This window comes from Porites lutea, chromosome 14, assembly GCF_958299795.1.
Source record: "Porites lutea chromosome 14, jaPorLute2.1, whole genome shotgun sequence".
NCBI lineage: Eukaryota > Metazoa > Cnidaria > Anthozoa > Scleractinia > Poritidae > Porites > Porites lutea.
This window is the reverse complement of record NC_133214.1, coordinates 17,134,613-17,152,933: the sequence shown is the minus strand read 5'-3', so window position 1 is coordinate 17,152,933 and position 18,321 is coordinate 17,134,613. Positions and strand designations below refer to the sequence as shown.

The 18,321-nt window shown below is 40.9% G+C and overlaps 2 protein-coding genes across 5 annotated transcripts in view; one reads left to right on the top strand and one right to left on the bottom strand.

Moving 5' to 3' along the window:
• LOC140924801 (uncharacterized) overlaps positions 1–12,806 on the top strand; it is a 34,970-nt gene extending 22,164 nt beyond the window's left edge. For 3 of the 4 annotated variants that reach the window (XM_073374808.1, XM_073374807.1, XM_073374806.1), the window contains 11 exons: positions 1–2,249; positions 2,615–2,711; positions 3,057–3,124; positions 4,208–4,345; positions 4,811–4,942; positions 6,523–6,575; positions 7,114–7,221; positions 8,225–8,301; positions 9,083–9,144; positions 10,305–10,365; positions 10,621–12,806. The exon at positions 1–2,249 is cut by the window's left edge and continues 1,551 nt beyond it. In XM_073374808.1, the coding sequence (XP_073230909.1) occupies positions 1–2,249; positions 2,615–2,711; positions 3,057–3,124; positions 4,208–4,345; positions 4,811–4,942; positions 6,523–6,575; positions 7,114–7,221; positions 8,225–8,301; positions 9,083–9,144; positions 10,305–10,365; positions 10,621–11,855 (4,280 nt within the window). In that variant the 3' untranslated portion in view covers positions 11,856–12,806. The remainder of the gene's footprint in view (positions 2,250–2,614; positions 2,712–3,056; positions 3,125–4,207; positions 4,346–4,810; positions 4,943–6,522; positions 6,576–7,113; positions 7,222–8,224; positions 8,302–9,082; positions 9,145–10,304; positions 10,366–10,620) is intronic. The other variant, XM_073374809.1, reaches the window with a different exon arrangement.
• A 1,889-nt stretch (positions 12,807–14,695) lies between these two features.
• LOC140924854 (N-alpha-acetyltransferase 20-like) lies at positions 14,696–18,291 on the bottom strand. The gene is made up of 6 exons (XM_073374856.1): positions 18,156–18,291; positions 16,676–16,700; positions 16,344–16,434; positions 15,816–15,951; positions 15,347–15,483; positions 14,696–14,909 (listed from the first exon to the last, which is right to left on the bottom strand). Exons 1-6 carry the CDS (start codon positions 18,206–18,208, stop codon positions 14,824–14,826), a joined length of 528 nt encoding a protein of 175 aa, XP_073230957.1. The 5' UTR covers positions 18,209–18,291; the 3' UTR covers positions 14,696–14,823.
• Between the last annotated feature and the right edge of the window lie 30 nt (positions 18,292–18,321).

Sequence of the window (18,321 nt, the reverse complement as noted above, 5' to 3'; positions counted from 1 at the left end):
CACCATTACCGCCCCAACTCAATTACCAACAACAGTTGCAACCAATGCAACCTCAAAAGGCTCAGCAACAACCATACAAGCCACCTCTGCAACCACAGCCTCTTTCTATGCAGAAACCTCTGCTGGACCATCAAATTCCAACTGATCGTCTTCCCCAACAGGCATTCCAGCCTGGGAAAACACCCCCACAAAATGCACAGGGTTCCCTTGGTCCTCAGATGCCTCAACAAATTAGTCAGGTACCAGAACTGCCTCCTAAGGGTCGGTCCCAGATGAGTCAGATGCCTGGTTCAACCTCGTGGCCGCATCAAAGCTCTAATCTTTCTTCACAGCCACCACAGATGGGATATCCTAGTCAGAAGTCATATGCAGGCTATAGTCAGAGTCAACAGCCATCACAGACCAGCAATACTTCATCACAGTTAGGGTATCCAATGCTACCTGAGAAAAAACGTTCTCAGGCTGATACCCCTTCGTCAAAACCTCCTCAGGAAGGATTCCCATCTCAGCATCCAGGAAGTTTACAACCCGCTCCGCCTTCCTCGCTCCAGGGTTGGGGGTACCCCCAAGCGTCACAGCCTTTGCCTTCAACTGGAGCTTCCCATGGCAATCAGTTCTCACGTCAAGATTCAAAAGAACCACAGCGCTTAGGAGGAAACCAAATGCTTAGTCCTCAGAAGTCACTGCCTTACGAGCAGAGACCCGTAGATCAGGGATGGGCCCCATCTGCTGGTGTTCAACGACCTCCACCTCCAAACCAGGCAGCATATTCACCAGTTATTGCACGACAAAATTCTGCTGATTATGGTAAAGACAGTCAGTACCAAGGGCAAACTAGAGGTCCTGTTGGATCATACCCTCCGTACACTGGGATTGTAACTAAACCTCCTTCCTCACCAGCTGCGGGAAACCCACCTTATAGCTATAGTGCAGTATCCGTGACACGTCCTTTGGTTCAAGGGGTCAGGCCCAGCCCTACCAGCCTGCCACCTTCTTCAGCCTATGCTACTAGTTACTCGGTATCAGTAGCTCAAGCGCAGTTGAACCAGCAACAGCAAATGCAGCAGCTGCAGACTCAGATGCTTCTGCAACAGCAGCAGCTTATCTTACAGCAACAGGAGCTCCTGCGCCAACAGCAACACCAACAGCATCACGAGTCTGATCAAGGCCACCTCACACAGCTTTTTCAGCAGATGTTACAGCAGCAGACAAAGCTGGCTGAGATGGAGCAGAAACTGGCAGAACACGAGCGTCACGAAGAAAGTCTAAAAAAGGAACTTACAAAGACGGATCATGAGGAGCTGGCACCCACTGAAAAGGACACAGAAACAGCTGATAATGAGCCCCAAGCTACAACGCCTCAGAGCTGTAGTGCTTTTAGTGCCTCTTGGAGCACTGGTTTTTCGGACCATACCCATAACAAACTTGACATAGAGCAAGTCTTTAATGACCTGGCAAAAAAGCAAATAAGCGAAATTTCTGAGAGGGGTAAACATGCTGATGGAGTAAGCGATAGCTCTAAGCCTGATGTTGAAACAGAGAGTGACATTGATGTGTCTAAAAAGGATTCTGATACTTCGGAGCATTCAGAAAAAGAGATAGTGGGCGACAAAAAGAGTGAAGTAAAGAGTGTGTCTACGGATGAGCTAACTAAAGGTGTTGATGATCATGGGACAGCAGAAGTAATCAACACCGAACAGGGGAGTGTTTCCGTTGGCGAAGAAACGAATGATAAGAGCAATTCTTCGTCAAGTACTGAACAGAAAAGTGAAAAATCTGAAGTGGACTCATCGTCTTCGGCTGAAGATAAACCGGACGGTGAATCTCTAAAGAGAGAAAATATATCAGATCAGGACAAAGAAAAGCAGAGACGTCAACAAATCGAAGAACAGATCCAGCAGATTAAAGAACTTCAAAAGAATACACAACCTGCCCCTCCTCCGCTTCCTCAAAAGAAGAAATACCTGTACGAACCGGGCAAAATGCCAGAGGCTTCTGAGCTTCCACTCAAACCTCCCGACACGGTTACAGCTGAAGAGTCTAACAAGCCCTCACTGTACAGACAGTGTGGCCATTACTATGACACACAGCAGTCTCGCATTGGTCAAGCAGAGAACAATGATTGTCTTAGTGAAGAGGAGTATATACACAGGCTGTCATTCACTGTGGAGACCTTTGATGCTCTTGTTGTGAACTTGTCTCAGAAGAAAGAAGGTACCACCTACAATGGCTTCATACATGAGTGGAAGGTAGGTAGCTCATATCATATATTAAGCACGAGAGGGAGTGTTTCATCTGATATCCAACACCGAGAAGTGGGTTGAAACATGAGGCAATGTAGAGTTTTGAAAGACTCAAGACGTTTATTTGGGCGTAGTGTATATCAAAGAAAGAAAAACTTGAGAGTAGCAAAAGCGTTTTGACCCTCGATGGTTGTCGCCCGCACTCCGTAACCTTTGGTTATTGCTAGTTTTATTTCTTTTAAAGCTGTTCCGCATAGTCATGAACAACTTTGGAATTTTTGCTGCGAAAGGAGTACGAAGCACGCAGCGACTGACTTTTGCAAATGATTGACGTTCATCCTTTCTTGATTTTTGTCTTTTTTCATTTCCAGGCACTGGAAAAGATGCAAGAAAGTGACTCATGTGTTTTCTCCACTAAAGATGCCAGTCTCAATCCGTCGAAGAACAGATACAGAGATGTCTTGCCCTGTAACTATTTAACTCTTCGTTTGTTTCTATATTTAAAGTTGAAGTTTGATAGATGTAAGATCAATTTGTTACTTAATGAGCAAAGGTTAAGTTATACAGAAACAATAACGCGGATAAGAACGAACGACGTTTCGGTGTCATCTTGACGCCATTTTCAAGTTTAAATGATCGCTGATAAAACTGACAAAAAATTTTTTGGCTGATGATTAGCATATATGAAATATGCAAAGTCACGCAAAAAGTTTGTTGCTTCAAACGCTTATTCAACACTTTACATTTTTAGGCTGTTATCTCTTTATCAGCAACTTCTCCTTATTCATAATAACTCCTTCTTTCTCTCCTCAGGGGATCATACGCGAGTCAAGCTAACGACTAAAGAGGGAGGGGACTATATTAACGCCAACTTAATAAAGGTAAGGGAGAAACTTGAGCACTCGTTCTTGACTAACAGTAATTTTCGCTCCGCAATTGCGCTGGCATGACAAGTCCTTGTAAAATGACTAAAGAACTTAAAAAGACTTGCTTCCTGACTCATCTGCCATAAATCAGAGAGGCCCAGATACAGATAATTATAGCATCACTGAAATGTTTACCTTTTCGCTCTCAAAAATGGTTCACATCAAATTTCAACAGTTTTTCTGTCAATTTCCATTTTTTCAAATGCTGAAAAACAGATATTACCGTGTAAAAGTACTAACAAAGAGGTTTCATTTGAATGGTGACACTTTAGGATTTCATTCTCAAACTCAAAAGTTAGAACAACAGTCTACAGCATAATAAACGGTACCATGGGAAAGTACTGCTCAGTAGCTTTCATTTGAATGGTCACACTATAGGATTTCATCCACAGACTCAAAAGTTAGAACCACCTTGTACAGCATAATAAACAGCACCACAGGAAAGTACTGCTCAGTAGCTTTCATTTGAATGGTCACACTTTAGAATTTAATCCACAGACTCAAAGGCTAGAAACACCTTGTAGAGCATAATAAACAGCACAAAAGGAAAGAACTGCTCAGTAGCTTTCCTGTCAATGGTCACACCGCAGGAATTCGTCTCCAGACTCAAAAGTTAGAACCATCTTACAAAACTCCATCGGTCACTCCGGGTGTCCTTAAGTTAACAGTCGGCAGGAGCCCCTGCATTCGGCGCTCCCGTGTGACAACTGGCTAAATTCTCTCCCATGTTCATTTCTCTAGATATAATTAATTACAAATTCACATTGTAATGAATGAATGAATGAATGAATGAATGAATGATTTATTTAATGTCGAAGACGTGGGAAGTGTTTACACAATCTTCCGAGCCAGAGGCTCATGTTAAAAACGCTCGACAAACTAAAAAATACAAAACAGGATAAAAAGTGAATTATGTATATACAAATATTAAGGAAAACCTAAAAACATCGTAATTTTGGGAAAATTTTTTAATGACGCATAACATTGGATTTGACTTATTTTATTCTGTTCTCGAACCTTTATGTTATTTCTTGACAGAAAGTGACGCCTATGTCGCCAGATTATATTCTTACCCAAGGCCCTATCGCTGCCACCCTAGATGACTTTTGGTTGTTAGTCTGGGAACAAAAATCCCCCGTGATAGTCATGCTTACCAAAGAAGTCGAAGGAAATCGCGTAAGTTCAGTCAGTAATGTTTTATGAATACCTTTAAAGGTTGGGGTCCTTAATGGTTTCCTGTAGTAAAAATCTCCAAATTGCTTTTACGCGTGTGCGCGCACGTATGTAGCCAGCACTCGTTTGGACTTCCACGTAGAATGAATGAAATGCATAGAACGCAATCTTATCACGCGCATTTGGACTTTCTATCACTCGTAAGCAATTTGTCGACCAATCAGCAGTAAAATCCACACCATGCAGTCGTCACGAGCTCGTTCACATCTCCCCCCCCCCCCCCCCCCACTTCCTACGTGTGTTTGCTCGATATCTGATTGGTTCGTTGGACTTTCCCGCGCTTGGTGCCCGACACATGGATTTGCTTGAGATTTGATTGGTTGATCGTCTTCGCGCGTGATTAGTAATTAGCCTCTGCTTGTTGTAATTAGCCAATGTAATCGCTGTATGGCTTTATTTGTTTTTCAGTTAAAGTGTCATCAGTACTGGCCCATTGACGAAGGTCACACGGTTGTATACGGGAATATTAGGGTACATATGAGAAGCAAGAATCTTTCTGAGGCCTGGATAGAGCGCATCATGCACGTACAGCATTCCGAGGTGAGTCAAATTTTCATAGAGCTATTTTCGTGTGACCTTGAAATGAAAACACGAGAACAAAACAGAAACAACAAACGAACAGAAATAGAGCGATTTGATTGATTCATCGAACGGATACAAACGCGCGCGGGCTTTTGGTTGGTTAAGCGAACGCTCGGGTGAAAAAACTTCATGCCCGAAGAACTTTCTAGAAATCAACCGATTCTTCGCTTTGACGTCATACTGCAACACGATTGGCCAATCGAACAATTTTCTTTGGCGGGAAAACGAGTAGGCCATGTTTTGATCTTATCATCTATTGGCTGATAGAGCGGTTTTCACTTGACTGTCGAATTGGGATTGGTTTTGGTTTTGGTTTTGGTTTTACTACGTCCTTTGGTTGGCTAGTGTATTCAGTGTATTTACTTTGGTTTTGGTTTTACGACAGTCAAGTGAAAACCGCTCTAAAACATATAACAAACACTTACCGAAACCATTTTTCAAGGTCATACCAAAATCGGCAATCGCTCTGCTGCTTCGGAGTACTGAGTATCATCACGAGAAGAGGTACCCCGATAGAGTTCATAAATCTTCAATTTTGTTATCCTGACACACATCTTCCCTTGATCCTGCAATGCCTACGCGTTTCATCTGGTCCCGAGCATGTTTCCAAAAGTACCTTCAAAGCGTCTAGATTCCTCATCTTTGAAGATCCAGAGCCACACGCACGTCCTTCTCCCTCTTTAAGTTTGAAAGATCGCAAGTTCACTTTATAACTGGGTGAGCGAGACAGTGAGGGCCATTATACGGGAACCACGCTTCACGCTCTCTACGTTTTTTTGCGCCAGCTATTAGAGAGCTTTAGATTATAAGACGAGGACAACTGCGAGAACGAGTTTTCTCAGTACTAAGTAGTGCGCGCGCGCAAAGCAACGTCATTTTGGCGGGAAAATGTGGTAGCCGTCGTTAGTCTACTACGAGTTTTAGCGAGAATGTCGTAGTGGCGAAAAAAAGTTATCAGATGTTAGGAATTTTTTTAATTTAGCGATCGGGAGAGGGCTTTGCCTCCAACGGGAATAAGTGTACTAACGTTTGTGGTGAAAAAAAGTACAATGAAGCTTTCCGGGGTGTCTATTTTTAGAGAATAGGTGAGAAAACTTAGGATAATTATACGTTTCTGGGTAACTGCCTACCTACCCATCCCCTAAATCAACATTTTGCCCTAAGTTAGAAGTAAGTGTTAATGTTGGTTTAATTGTGCCAGCGTAAATAGAGAGCTTTAGATTCGAGGACCAGGACGACTACGTGGACAGCATTCAATTTTGAGTTTTGGATCATTATACGTATCTGGGTAACTGACCATCTACCCCTTCCCTAAACCAACATTTAACACTTACTTCTCACTTAGGACAAAATGTTGATTTAGGGGAGGGGTAGGTGGTCAGTTACCCAGAAACGCCGTTTCGGATCATGTGTTATATTTTCCCTACACTTGTGTTTGCTATAAGACGGAAGCAGGCAAAGTAGCCCGACTGATCAGGGTGCCTATTATTACCCTTTGCTTCTCCTAACTGTCTTTTTCTTGATATTTTTTTCTTCAGAGCGATGAAGTACTAGTTGTGTCTCACCTGCAGTTCACTGGCTGGCCTGATCAGTAAGTCAGTTCCGTCTATAAAGTAATCGTAAAACCGTATCTTTGTTTTCAATGGTAAAGGTAATGACGCACACGAGCCAAAGGCCCAAACGGCCGGAGCTTATCCCGGTTTCTTTAGCATGAAGCATGACTAGGAGTGTTGCTACTCTAGGTGTTCGTCGTTTGGAGGTGTTTGTTAAGAGAGAGTTGACTCCATGAGCGATTTACCTTGCATCACCGCGTAACTGACAGACGATCATTAACAGCGCGACTTAATTGACCAATCAGGTCAATAACCAGAGTTTAATACCCATCAACTGACGTGATACAACTCACTTTGACTCTGAAGATGACTACCGCACAGGTTGTCGAAACGCCAGTCACTGTCAACAACAACAGTCCTATTCAGGACTACGTTCACGCGGACGATCATATTTAACTTACTTATGAAATGACTCCTGGGTTCAAACCTTTCACAGAGCGACTTAGCTGTTCGTAAACAAACGTAACTATGACTTTTTCTGTTTGTAACTAGAGGTTGTATCGTCTTTTTCTCTAGCGGCGTTCCTCATTCTCCATCGGATCTTTTGACGTACTTATCAGAGGTGCATAACCATCACTATACTAGGGACCCTCAGGCTGAAAGACCTCTGGTGGTACACTGCAGGTAGGGACTGTTGTATGTTGTCTTTTTATGGCCAGACCCTTTCCTTTTGTGCCGCGCTTTATGTTAACGCTGACGTTATGCTCAGTACAAATTGTCTTTGATCGGGAAGTTTTGGCATCAAATAAAATCTTTGCAACAATTTCAAAATCGTGAAAGGAAATTTGTCCCACTTCGAATTTAACACGTTAAAGAATGTCATAGACCGCAGGCAGAAGGGTTTACGGTCATCTCGCCACCAAATAAGAACTCTGCAATAATTGACACAGTCACTGTTTACTTACCTGGGATTGTTACTTCCTCCTCAAGTCCAAATATAAGTTAGTCGATTTTAATTGACAAATTGCGTCGAACTTCTCATCTTTATTTTTTGTGAAAAATTATGACTTTTTAACACCTTAAAACGGCTTATTTGTATTGCTCGAGAGGTGCGACTTGATTAAAATACAACAGCCTTTCTTATGAAAGTTGGTTAATATTATTGTCACTTGAACCTTACCTCCTTAAATTTCATTGGAAATTGAAAGTGAAAGAATTCTTTGTAGAGACTTGTCCTTTCCAAAAGTATTAAGATATATATTTCTTTTTGGCGATTTCGTTGGTGAGGAGGTGACTGGACACCAGCAGAATCACTGGGGTTATATGTTTTGCCTGAGGTCCTCTGTGAGTCCGTTCCACATAGTTGCTGATGCATATCTAAAGGAGTGTAAACCTTGATTGTGGTCTTATAATTAACGCAGGGAACAATCAGTTTGTTTGATCCCCGCAGATCGTGTGTTATATTCTTCATTTGACACATTACACCTCTCTATTTCGGCATCGTTTGAATATGGATGGCCTTAAAACTGTAATTTACCATGTCTTGGCACCCAGAACTATACAAATGTCTACACTGGATTTATCTGATTTAAAAGGTCCTGGAAGTGCAGAGCCGGGTTTTGTGCAGAGTCGGCTCGAGTTCGAACAGTTTAAACTTTTTGTTTTATAATCTATGGTATCTTTTCAGTGCTGGCGTTGGCCGAGCAGGAACCTTCTGTGTTATATACACTGCGATCCGTGAGCTGAATGGCACGGGGAATATTGGTAAGGATTCATACAATGAGAATAACTATTGTCACGCACTCTTTTCTGCTCAGCAAGTATATTGTAAACTATTTATCTTTTAGAAGAACTGTAAGTTTGTGTCACGCTCTCTTTTCCGCTCTAAGAGAACTGTAAGTATACTATGCCACGTACTCTTTCCCGCATAGGAAATTTAAGACTAAAAATGCATTTTTAGAGTAACTGTAAGTTTATTGTGTTGAAGATGCATTGATTGAGAGGAAGTGTAAGTCAGGGTTCGCATTAAATCGATGTCTTATTTCCAACAATTGGTGGTCCTATGGCACATAAATCAGGCGTAGCATAAAAATTATTCGTGAAAAACAAAAGAATAATCAACAGCAAAGTTAACATTATGTACTAATGAAATTAACTTCTAAATCTCTTTCTCAAAACAAAAGAACTTTTTTACCTCAGGATTGGTTCCCTCCAAAATTCTTGGGTCCCCAGTTTTGACAGACATGTGGATTCCAAGACCCAGATTTTAAAACTTCTATCGTAGTTCCATCGCTGTGTAACTACGTGACGTGTTGTCGCGCACTCCTTCTCGCACTGAAAATAGTCTCTTTAATCTTGAGCGTAGCTGTTACTAAGGTACATGTCGGTCACGCACTCTTTCTCGCTCAACGGTATGTAGTTAGATACGACTCGTTCAGTGTGAAAGCTGTTCTGTACCCGTTATTATAGTAATTGTAGTGCATGTAGCGTTTTAATCACTTTTTCTATCATTTTATCACATAACTTTTTTTGGTTTTCATTGTAGTTAACATCCCTAAACTTGTCAGGATCTTTAGGCAGCACCGCAAGTTCACGGTACAGAAGAAGGTACGAAACCCTCTGTAAAAACCATCAGTATTTTGCTTAGAGTTAGTAGAACAGTAGAACCTTGCAGTTGCATGGGAAAATCGCTTCCCGCCAGGTACCATGCCTCTGCTATCTCTGAGAGAAGGTAACGCGTTGCTTGTTGCGGGCGACAAGAGGAGCCCGCAATCCTAATCTCCAGGTTGCTATTACGCATGCGTCGCATGTATGTGGCCAGCATTTGTTGAACTTTCACTAAGAATGAATGGAATGCGTAGAGCGTAATCTGATCACGCGTGTTTTGACCTTCTGTCACGTGAAACTTGCGCTAAACAGCAGCGTTGGAGCTAGAGCGTTTTGACCTTCGTTCAAAAGCTCAATACCTCGCCCACACTCCCTAACCTTTGGTTATTACTAGTATTAATCTTTGTTCCTGGTTGCTACAGTCTTAAAAAGTCCTTGAATTTTAGGGGAAGTCATTGAAATCTCCTTGAATTTTCTTCAACTTTGAATGTAGCAGGGTCCGGTTTTCTGAAAGGCCGATTAGCGCTAATCCAGGATTAACGTTTTGTTCCACTTTTTGTTTTCACCTTCCTTTGCATTGCCTAGAGTAACATTTTGAGTTGTCAACTCTCTTTTTCGAAGGAAGGGCTCAATAGTTTTTTGTAAGCTCGAGTTACGTGTTCTTAGACAAGAAAATCTTGCTTAAAATTAGGCTTAATCCTGGGTTAAACTTAACTATCTTTCGAGGAACCGGTCCCTGGAAAGTGTTTTTTTAGTGCTTTTTAGTTATCCAAGACAGAATATAAATCATAGCTCAGAGAAGTTAAAGGTGATTTACGTAAAGCGTTTTTTTGTGTGTGTTATGCAAAAATTAACTATAAATTTTAGACAAGCGGGCTTAAAGAGAAGTTGGTGGAGCAAATAGTTCAACCCCTTAAAGTGCTGTTAGAATGGACTGGGAATGTCGTTTTTGTACAATGTGTGAAATTACATCCGTGGTATGTGATCGTTGAAAATCGAATGGGTCCTTGAAAAGTCCTTTAAAATGGTTGCAACTTTTTCTATGAACCCTGTGCGAGCTGGCTCGCCGGCTATAATCTGAACCAGTTTGGTCCGGGAGGGATCCGGTACGCCCAGTACTGATTTAGGACTAACGTTTGTTTAATTTTGGCCTTTTATAGGAGCAGTATGAGTTCTGTTACAGAGCAGTTCTGTTTTATGCCAATCAGTATCTACAGTTAGGTAAGATTGATTTGCCAGACTACGTTGAATTATCATCTTGACTATTCTGATGAGGTTATGTCTCTCACATGGAGGAGAGGCGGCTGTGTTAAAATTATGGAAAAGGAGCAATTAATGTGTCAAAAATATAATTTGAAGTGAATTATTTCATACTTTTCTACCCTAATCCTTGTTTGCCATTTTATCTTCATGTCCGACAAAAATTAAGCAATTATGCTTCGTTAAATTAACTGGTTTTTTTTTTCATTTCTACAGAAAAAACTGCTATTGCTTTCAAGAAATCTAAGCTTGCATCACATGACCACTTGGGTGACGTCAGCAGTGCGTCATCAGTGACGTCATTGAGTGACAGTGGTCAGCGGAAGGCAGATGATGTGAGCTTTCTAGGGGAAATTTCCTCTGACGAGGATAGCTCTGACAGTAGCAGTGAATTTGACGAAGAGAAAAGTAGTTTAATCAGAAGAAAATCTTCCCAAGATCTGGAAGATTTTGATCAGATCAAGACAGATCTAGAAATCTCCGGGCTTAAAGATTCTTCTCAAGTGACTAGTGATTCTTCAAGTGATGATAAAAGCATTCCGTGCACTTCAACGATCAGTGCAGATCTACCAGCAGTTGGCGAATCGTCTGGCAGCGTCTCAGAGGTAAAAGAGTCATCTGTTGCCGACACTCAAGAATTACCGAAAGCGAGCTCAGATCTCTCCGCGGCGATCGAGGAAACTAAAGGGTCGAAGGTGGGAGAATTAGCCGATCACGACGCAGAGCTGAAGGATGCATCGGTTGATTCCTCTTATGCTAAAAAGGATACTGAAAAGGCGTCTTCGTCTTCTACGCGCAATGCAGAGCTTACAGTCACGTCCGAGAGAAGCTCAGAATCGGTGGAGGCGCGTGAAAGCATTGAGGAACCGAATGGCTGTAGTAGTGGCGAGAAAGGTTGTAATGATGAGGTTGTGGGAGAAGACGTGAGTGAGAAACAAGTTGTAAGCCAGGATACTGGGGAAGAAAGCACGGATAAAGCTTTGGAAATAGAAGGGAATGCGAAAGAGGATGGTGGCAAAATTGGTGGTGAGGCAAATGAACGAGAACAGATAAACACTGATCAGTCGATGTCGGTTTCTCAGACTAATGAACAAACTGAGTCATTAGACGAGAAAAATACTACAACAGGACTGTTGAAAACACAGGCTACAGTAAATGGACAGCAAGGACAAGAAAAGCAAGAAGAAAAGGATAACCCTCAAGAAAGCGGTAAACAAGGCGAAGAAGCCAGTGAGCAACAAGGCCAAGAAAATGTTGAAAAAGTGAACAGAGAGCCGTGTAAAAGTCACGAAAAAGAACCAAATAATGAACAAACTGAAGAAAGAAAGGCTGAAGATTGCTCACAATCTAGCGGAGATGATAGACGAACAGAATTTAAAAAGAAAGGCGAAAGTGAAAGTCTTGAACAAACGAAGCAAGACTGTGAATATCAGCAAACAAATGGAGTTTAATTTGAATTTTTTTCCACGATGAGATCTCTCATACAAGTAGAATCAAACTATTTTAACATAAACAGTGGCTTCCAGGTTCGAAATTTTTTATTTACAGTAATGGATATTGTTACCAGGGATCAGTAACTGGTATTTGCTACAACGGCATCAATAATTTTGGGACGTAAAAGAACACGCTACATAGTAAGGGTTTTTATATTATGAAAACGAACGTTGAATGCAGAACATGGGGCTTTATAGGCCATGTCCACACTAAATGCGTTTTCAAAAGTATTCGTCTTCGTTGTGATCGAAAGCGCATCGATCGATTCGCCTTCACACAACCGTTTTGATGCGTTTCGAGTGTCTAAACTAAAACGTTCGAGAACGATACAATAACGCTGCGCGCAGTTACTATTTATAGACCCTAAACTCAGACTAACATCAGCGAAGTCCTCACTTTTGTCTGACTTCTGTCATTAAAATGTCGTGTTTGTCTGTCTTTTGTCATAAAAGTGAGAAAAATGACAATACTCAGACAAAATTGCAAATTATTGACTCTGACGTCATTCGCGCGTTTTCAAACGAAAACGCGTTAGTTTGGACGGTGCCTTAGAATTCCTCCGGCGTATAAATTTTGCCGTCGGTATGCTTTCTGTTGTCAATTTAAAAAAACAAATTATAAAAAACATTGTAACAAGGCCAAGCCGCTATCTACGCATGGGGCGTGGAGATTGTTACAGCAATGAAAAAATTTGGGGGGAAGAAACACTATCTTACAACAATAAAGCGTTTTCACTCACCTGGCCAACAGCTATATTCAGATTTTACATAAGATCCCTCAGGACTGGTTTGCAAAAAGAACATGGCTGCCATTTCATTGTTTTGGAACACCAAGATAGTGGACATGATGTCGTGTGAAAACACTATAGCAGGGCGGTTAAAGGTTCTATCGACCTCTTTAGCGTGCAAGGGCCTGTTTACATGGAGTGGGGGACCCCGGTCTAGTGGGGTTGGTTTCTTTTGTTTTCACGCTCTGCGGGACACAAAACAAAAGAAACCTACCCCACTAGACCGGGGTCCCCCACTCCATGTAAACATGGTCTAAGCTTTGTTTTTCTAATTCACCATTTTCGCATAGACCATAATGAACCTTGTGTAACCCAAAAATTTTGACATAACCATTGTCTTAGATTTCTCTTGGGACCACTGTAATACCCAGGAGAAATTGGAAGCAATGGTTACGCAAAATTATTGGGGGGCAAACAAGGTGCATTATGGTCTATGCGAAAATGGCCAATGTAGGTTCTCCAGAGTATTCACGTGCATATGTACGCGGAGACCTTCATGGAGAAAATAAAACATGCAAGCTAAAGAGGTCTATTGCTCACATATTAAACGCTTTTTTAACGCTCAAAGAAAGTTTATAAGTTAACTGAAAGCATAAGAACATAACTTTCCCACTGGAAATTTTTTGTCGGTTTTTTTAATATATATATTATATATTTAAAGGCATTAAGTGGTGTTTATTCAAGGAGCGTGGGGGTAGGGGTGGCAATGTGAAAACGTGCAAAATTTGCATAATATAAAATTGTAAATAACACGAAATCACCTTTATTTCCATAAAAATTTTATGATGTACGTGCTTGTTGTTTCCTCTTTTCACGTCAGTTCTTTTGTTTACTCTTGGTAGCCTCAACCTTGCCCCCAGGTCTTCTCGTTTTTTAAACAAGAAGACCCTGGGGACGAGGTTGTAGGTAGCCTGGCTGACAAACGTATAAACACCCTCGTACCCAGCGTCTTCGTTCCCCTTGACCAGCGGTCGGGAACATCAACCGAGCATGCGCAGTACGGAACGAGGACCTGAGGCACGAGATTGACGTATAACAGACATGAGGAGCGAGATAAACGATGCGCGCTGCGCGAGAGAGGAGGACACACGCGAGGAGGGAGCGCCCCTGCCCCTCGTAACTTGCACCTCATTTTTCTAATGTTTGAAGGATAACGAAATAATCGCGCTTATTCGGAAAAGCACCCAACTCCCACCTGTAAGGGTTTTTTTGTATTATCCTAAATTTGAGATATAAGCGCCCCGGGAACATTCACTTCTTTTAATTCCACTTTTGACGAGCTGGAAATTGACGTTGTGGGCCTCAGTGATTCACAACCTTCAAGGGTTCGTTGCTGTTTCTGTTTATGGATATTTATGGATAATTCTCCTTAGCTTTGCTCTAATAGGCGAAAAGTTAGAGCGGGTCCCAAATAATTCACTAGTCGGGGCTTTAACTTGAAAAAGGTAAAACGACAAAAACAGCCTTCATAGAATAGTTTAATATAAGAATGTTCCACATCGTATGGTTATAGTATCGATGTACATCACTTCACTGTGATTTCTTCTGTACAAAATTGAATTATGTTTTTGGACCAACTGTTGGCTCTCTGACCAGAAGCATGGCATGGTGCAAATCAAAAAGCGTAAATGCTAACTTTCACTAGTAATGGAGTTGGAATCGTAATCAGAAACCCAGAGCATAAAGATCCAATTACGCTTACAACTGCAGCGTCGCATATGATCTAGTGAAAACTCCGATGATCTTCCAGTTGTTAAATCTTTCTCCCGCAGTTTAAATATGGGAAGTTTCCTGATCTATTCATTTTCAGTGTAATCTAGGTTGTCAGAATTGAAAACAGAAGTGAAAGACCTAGACCAAACACAATGCGTGAGAAAGAGTACTGTGATTCGCCTATTTCTCAGTTTCTACTTTCGACTGTGAGATTTTTGTATATTTATAGGTATTGTAAATATGCTATAAAAATTACGATAAAAAAATCGTTATTCCTGCGGCAAGCTCTCTCTTTGAAAGTTTAACGGATGTTATGGATTCTCATTACATGCTTGATTGACAATGCACTTGGTACTGTGGGGAGAAATTATATGTTGATCTACGTTACTGTGTTCCTTCTCTGATCCAACAGTTGGTCCTTAATTTTATTCAATGTCCTCAGGTCTGACAGGATCTTTCATTGGAATCACTGACTTCTTTTCTTTGTCACGCGACAATGCTTTGCGCATGTCTAAGGACAAAAAGTAGTTTCATGTAAGCCACCATCAAATGTCTTGACAAAACCCTTAAACATCAAAATGGAAGCTACGGAGTATTGCTTTCCTGTGTTACTGTTTATGAGCAGTAATTTCTAGTGTTTTCAAGCTGGTTCTAACTTTTGAGTCTGTTGAAGAAATCCTAAAGTGTGACCATACAAACGAAAGCTACTGAGCAGTGCTTTCCTGTGGTACTGTTTATTATGCTGTACAAGGTGGTTCTCACTTTTGCATATGTGGATGAATTCCTCAAGTGTGACCATTCAAATGAAAGCTACTGAGCAGTACTTTCCTGTGGTACTGTTTATTGTGCTATACAAGGTGGTTCTTAATTTTTAGTCTGTGGATGAAATCCTAAAGTGTGACCATGACTGTCCTGACCCTCAACAGTACAAGGTTTAAAGGCCCTCACCATAGGCATCCTCATCAGGATCACCAGAATAGTATTCCAGTACTCGGCGATAAATGACATAACCAAGCTGCTTATACATGTCAACAGCAACATTATTGCTCATACGAACAAACAAGTCAACAAAATATGCGTCTTTCCTAAAAAAAAAGGACAAATAGCTCTTTTAAACTCATTATGCCATTATTTGTCACAAAAAAGTTCCAATAGTCAGTTGCTTGTTGAAGCATTTAACAAGAAAAATGAAACTTAAAAACATTACTCAACGTTTGGTTGTTTCAAACATCATTATCAAGGGTGAGAAATGTTACATTTTAAATTTGTTTAAAGAGTTTGAATTAATAGGATTGTATTTGTGCATGCTTCATTATTAGGAAGATTTCTTAACAGAAAAGCTTAGCACAAACTGAAAAACAAACAAGATTTATTTTATTCAGAGGCAATTATAATCTTAATATTGCCACAAATATACTTCTCTGAGATTTCCTCCAAGTTTGACATCAGTCTCGCTGCAAGTCCCAGTCTGCGGTATTCAGGAGCGACAGTTACTGCGGTAACATGGCCATGCCACTCTTCTTGCTGCACACTGCCTTCAGCTTTCCCCATAACTAGCAATAACACAATGTATATTAATGAATACATAACGACTTAGAGGTAGCAATTCCACTAGGTGGTTTTTCATCAACCTGAATCCTGGTCAAATTGGAATCTAGAAAAGTTGGTTTTGAGGTGAGGGGAAAACCGGAGCACCGAGAGAAAAACCTTTTGGAGCAAAGGAGAGAACCAACAACAAACTCAACCCACATGTGGCGTCGATGCCAGGACTCAAACCCAGGCTACATTGGTGGGAGTCGAGTGCTGTCACCACTGTGCCACCCTTGTTCCCCCGAATGCAATGGAATAACAGGTGAGCTTTCATGTGAAAACATGATATCTTCACAGGTGAAAATCAACAAGAGACCAATATATTGATCAGGGAAATGACAAAAGAATCACTTACTGTAACCCATAATTTGTCCAGTTGGGGATTCAACCACTTGGAAATATTCAGGCCAGTGTGCCAGATACTGGAGATAAAATGCTAACCCATACTATGCTAATGTTAAGGATATGATAATGAACACTACATTTTATTGAATGGTTTGTGTAAGAGCTGCTAGTACATGCAACATACAAACTATGACAAAATGGTGAGTAGTTGAAATGTCAGCTTTTGAATCTGTTTATCAATTTCCTAATTCTAAAAAATCCAAACCATACATTTGAAAACAACTATCATGATTTTCTATTTACTATTTGTAAATGTGATAGCCTTAAATAATATGAAGATACTGTTTCTGTCAATGGATCCAAGTTCCTGGAAAGAAAAACAAACACAACAGTTTTCATAGGCAACATAAAAGAAGACAATTGACTATTAGTACATATTAAACATTGTCTGTCAGATCTATGAGTCATTTTGCTACCATGAATAGAATGCACCTATAATTGACCATCCCCTGGATGGGGGAACTCCAGGCAAATTGTACAGGGAATTATAGGGGAATTTGAAAGATTATTTTACCTGGAGGTGGGATAAATGAGGGAGGTTAGGTTTACAACAGGTTTGCACCACAGGGAACCAGGGACTTTAAAGAAATTAGGTCAATCTTAAATCAAGGATATATAGACCACTCATCCAGAAGATAGTGGGCTTACCTTTCTCCTCGTGGTGGAATCATTTGCCGACTCAGCAGACTACATAATCTTAGGTACTGTTATGTAAATCCATTTAAGGGTAAAGAATTAATCAGGTGCAGTTGCAGATCTAGAATAATATTGACCAATTTCCTAAAAAAAGCACCAAGGGTGCAAGTTTCTTATTCTTGGGAAATGTTTTGGATTTTAACTCCCTTAAGTCCCCTTTCCTGGGTTTCTAAGTCATTCAAACAAGATATTGGCCAGTTCCATTCTCCTCGGATAAATCCTTGTCCATGGGCTGATCATTTTGTCAAGGTCAACATCCATATTGTAGTGCATACAAAGCAAGGCAAGTCCAAAAATTTCTTAAAATTTCAACTTGGAAAGTTTTTATTATCAAAAAAAAATTTATCATGAAAAATCTGACTGATTTACGTAAAACAGTGGAAACTGGTGTGGATCCACACCTGAGGTGGGCTGGGTAAATATAATAAATGACATCTTAAGTATTCAGTGGTTTCATGTTGTTCAATACGACACCCCTCTAGTTAGGGAAATTTCTTAACTAAGATTGCTCTGTGCCCCCGTCAAGGAGGAGAAATTAGGCAATTTCACGGGGTCATTTACAAAGTTCCCTCCTTGCTCAGGGTCCCCCTCAGGGGGTGGCTGATGATAGGGACATGAAGCATGGCTTGGAACTAAAACTAAAAAGAAAGGAGAAACATCTTAAAGATGAACACACTGGGTGGCTGATACTCTGTTGGTCTCATTTTCCTGATACCTACTAAACCTTATATTACTGTAAGCAACAACATGAGTTTTAAAAGTCAGGATAATTAGTGATCTGAAGATCTTGGTGGGGCTTCAGGCTAACTAGGCATGTGGTGCAAGTCTACTGCAAAAACCTCCTAAACACAAAATTGCAAAGGGGGCCAGAGTGACGCACACGTAGCATAACTCTCGAAAACCAATTAAAACTTCTAAGAAGGCTAGATAAAAACATTGATTAAGTATAAAAATCCAGGGATATCTAAATGATCAGGGTAAGAATACATGAGATTGCTGTCACATTAAGCAGAAAGGCTTCTATTGTTTGGGACAATACTTGAAAAAAACGCGTCCTGATACTTACACGTTACTAAAGCGAAACATATCATCGCATCTAAAAGGTCTGAGAGTCGTCATTTTATCGAGAAAATCGGCCAGAATCGTTTACATCACTGAAAACTTAAAACAAAATATCATCCAGGCGCTTTCGACGCGTTTCCGCTGGGGGGTCGCTGGGGGTCTGTTCTCTA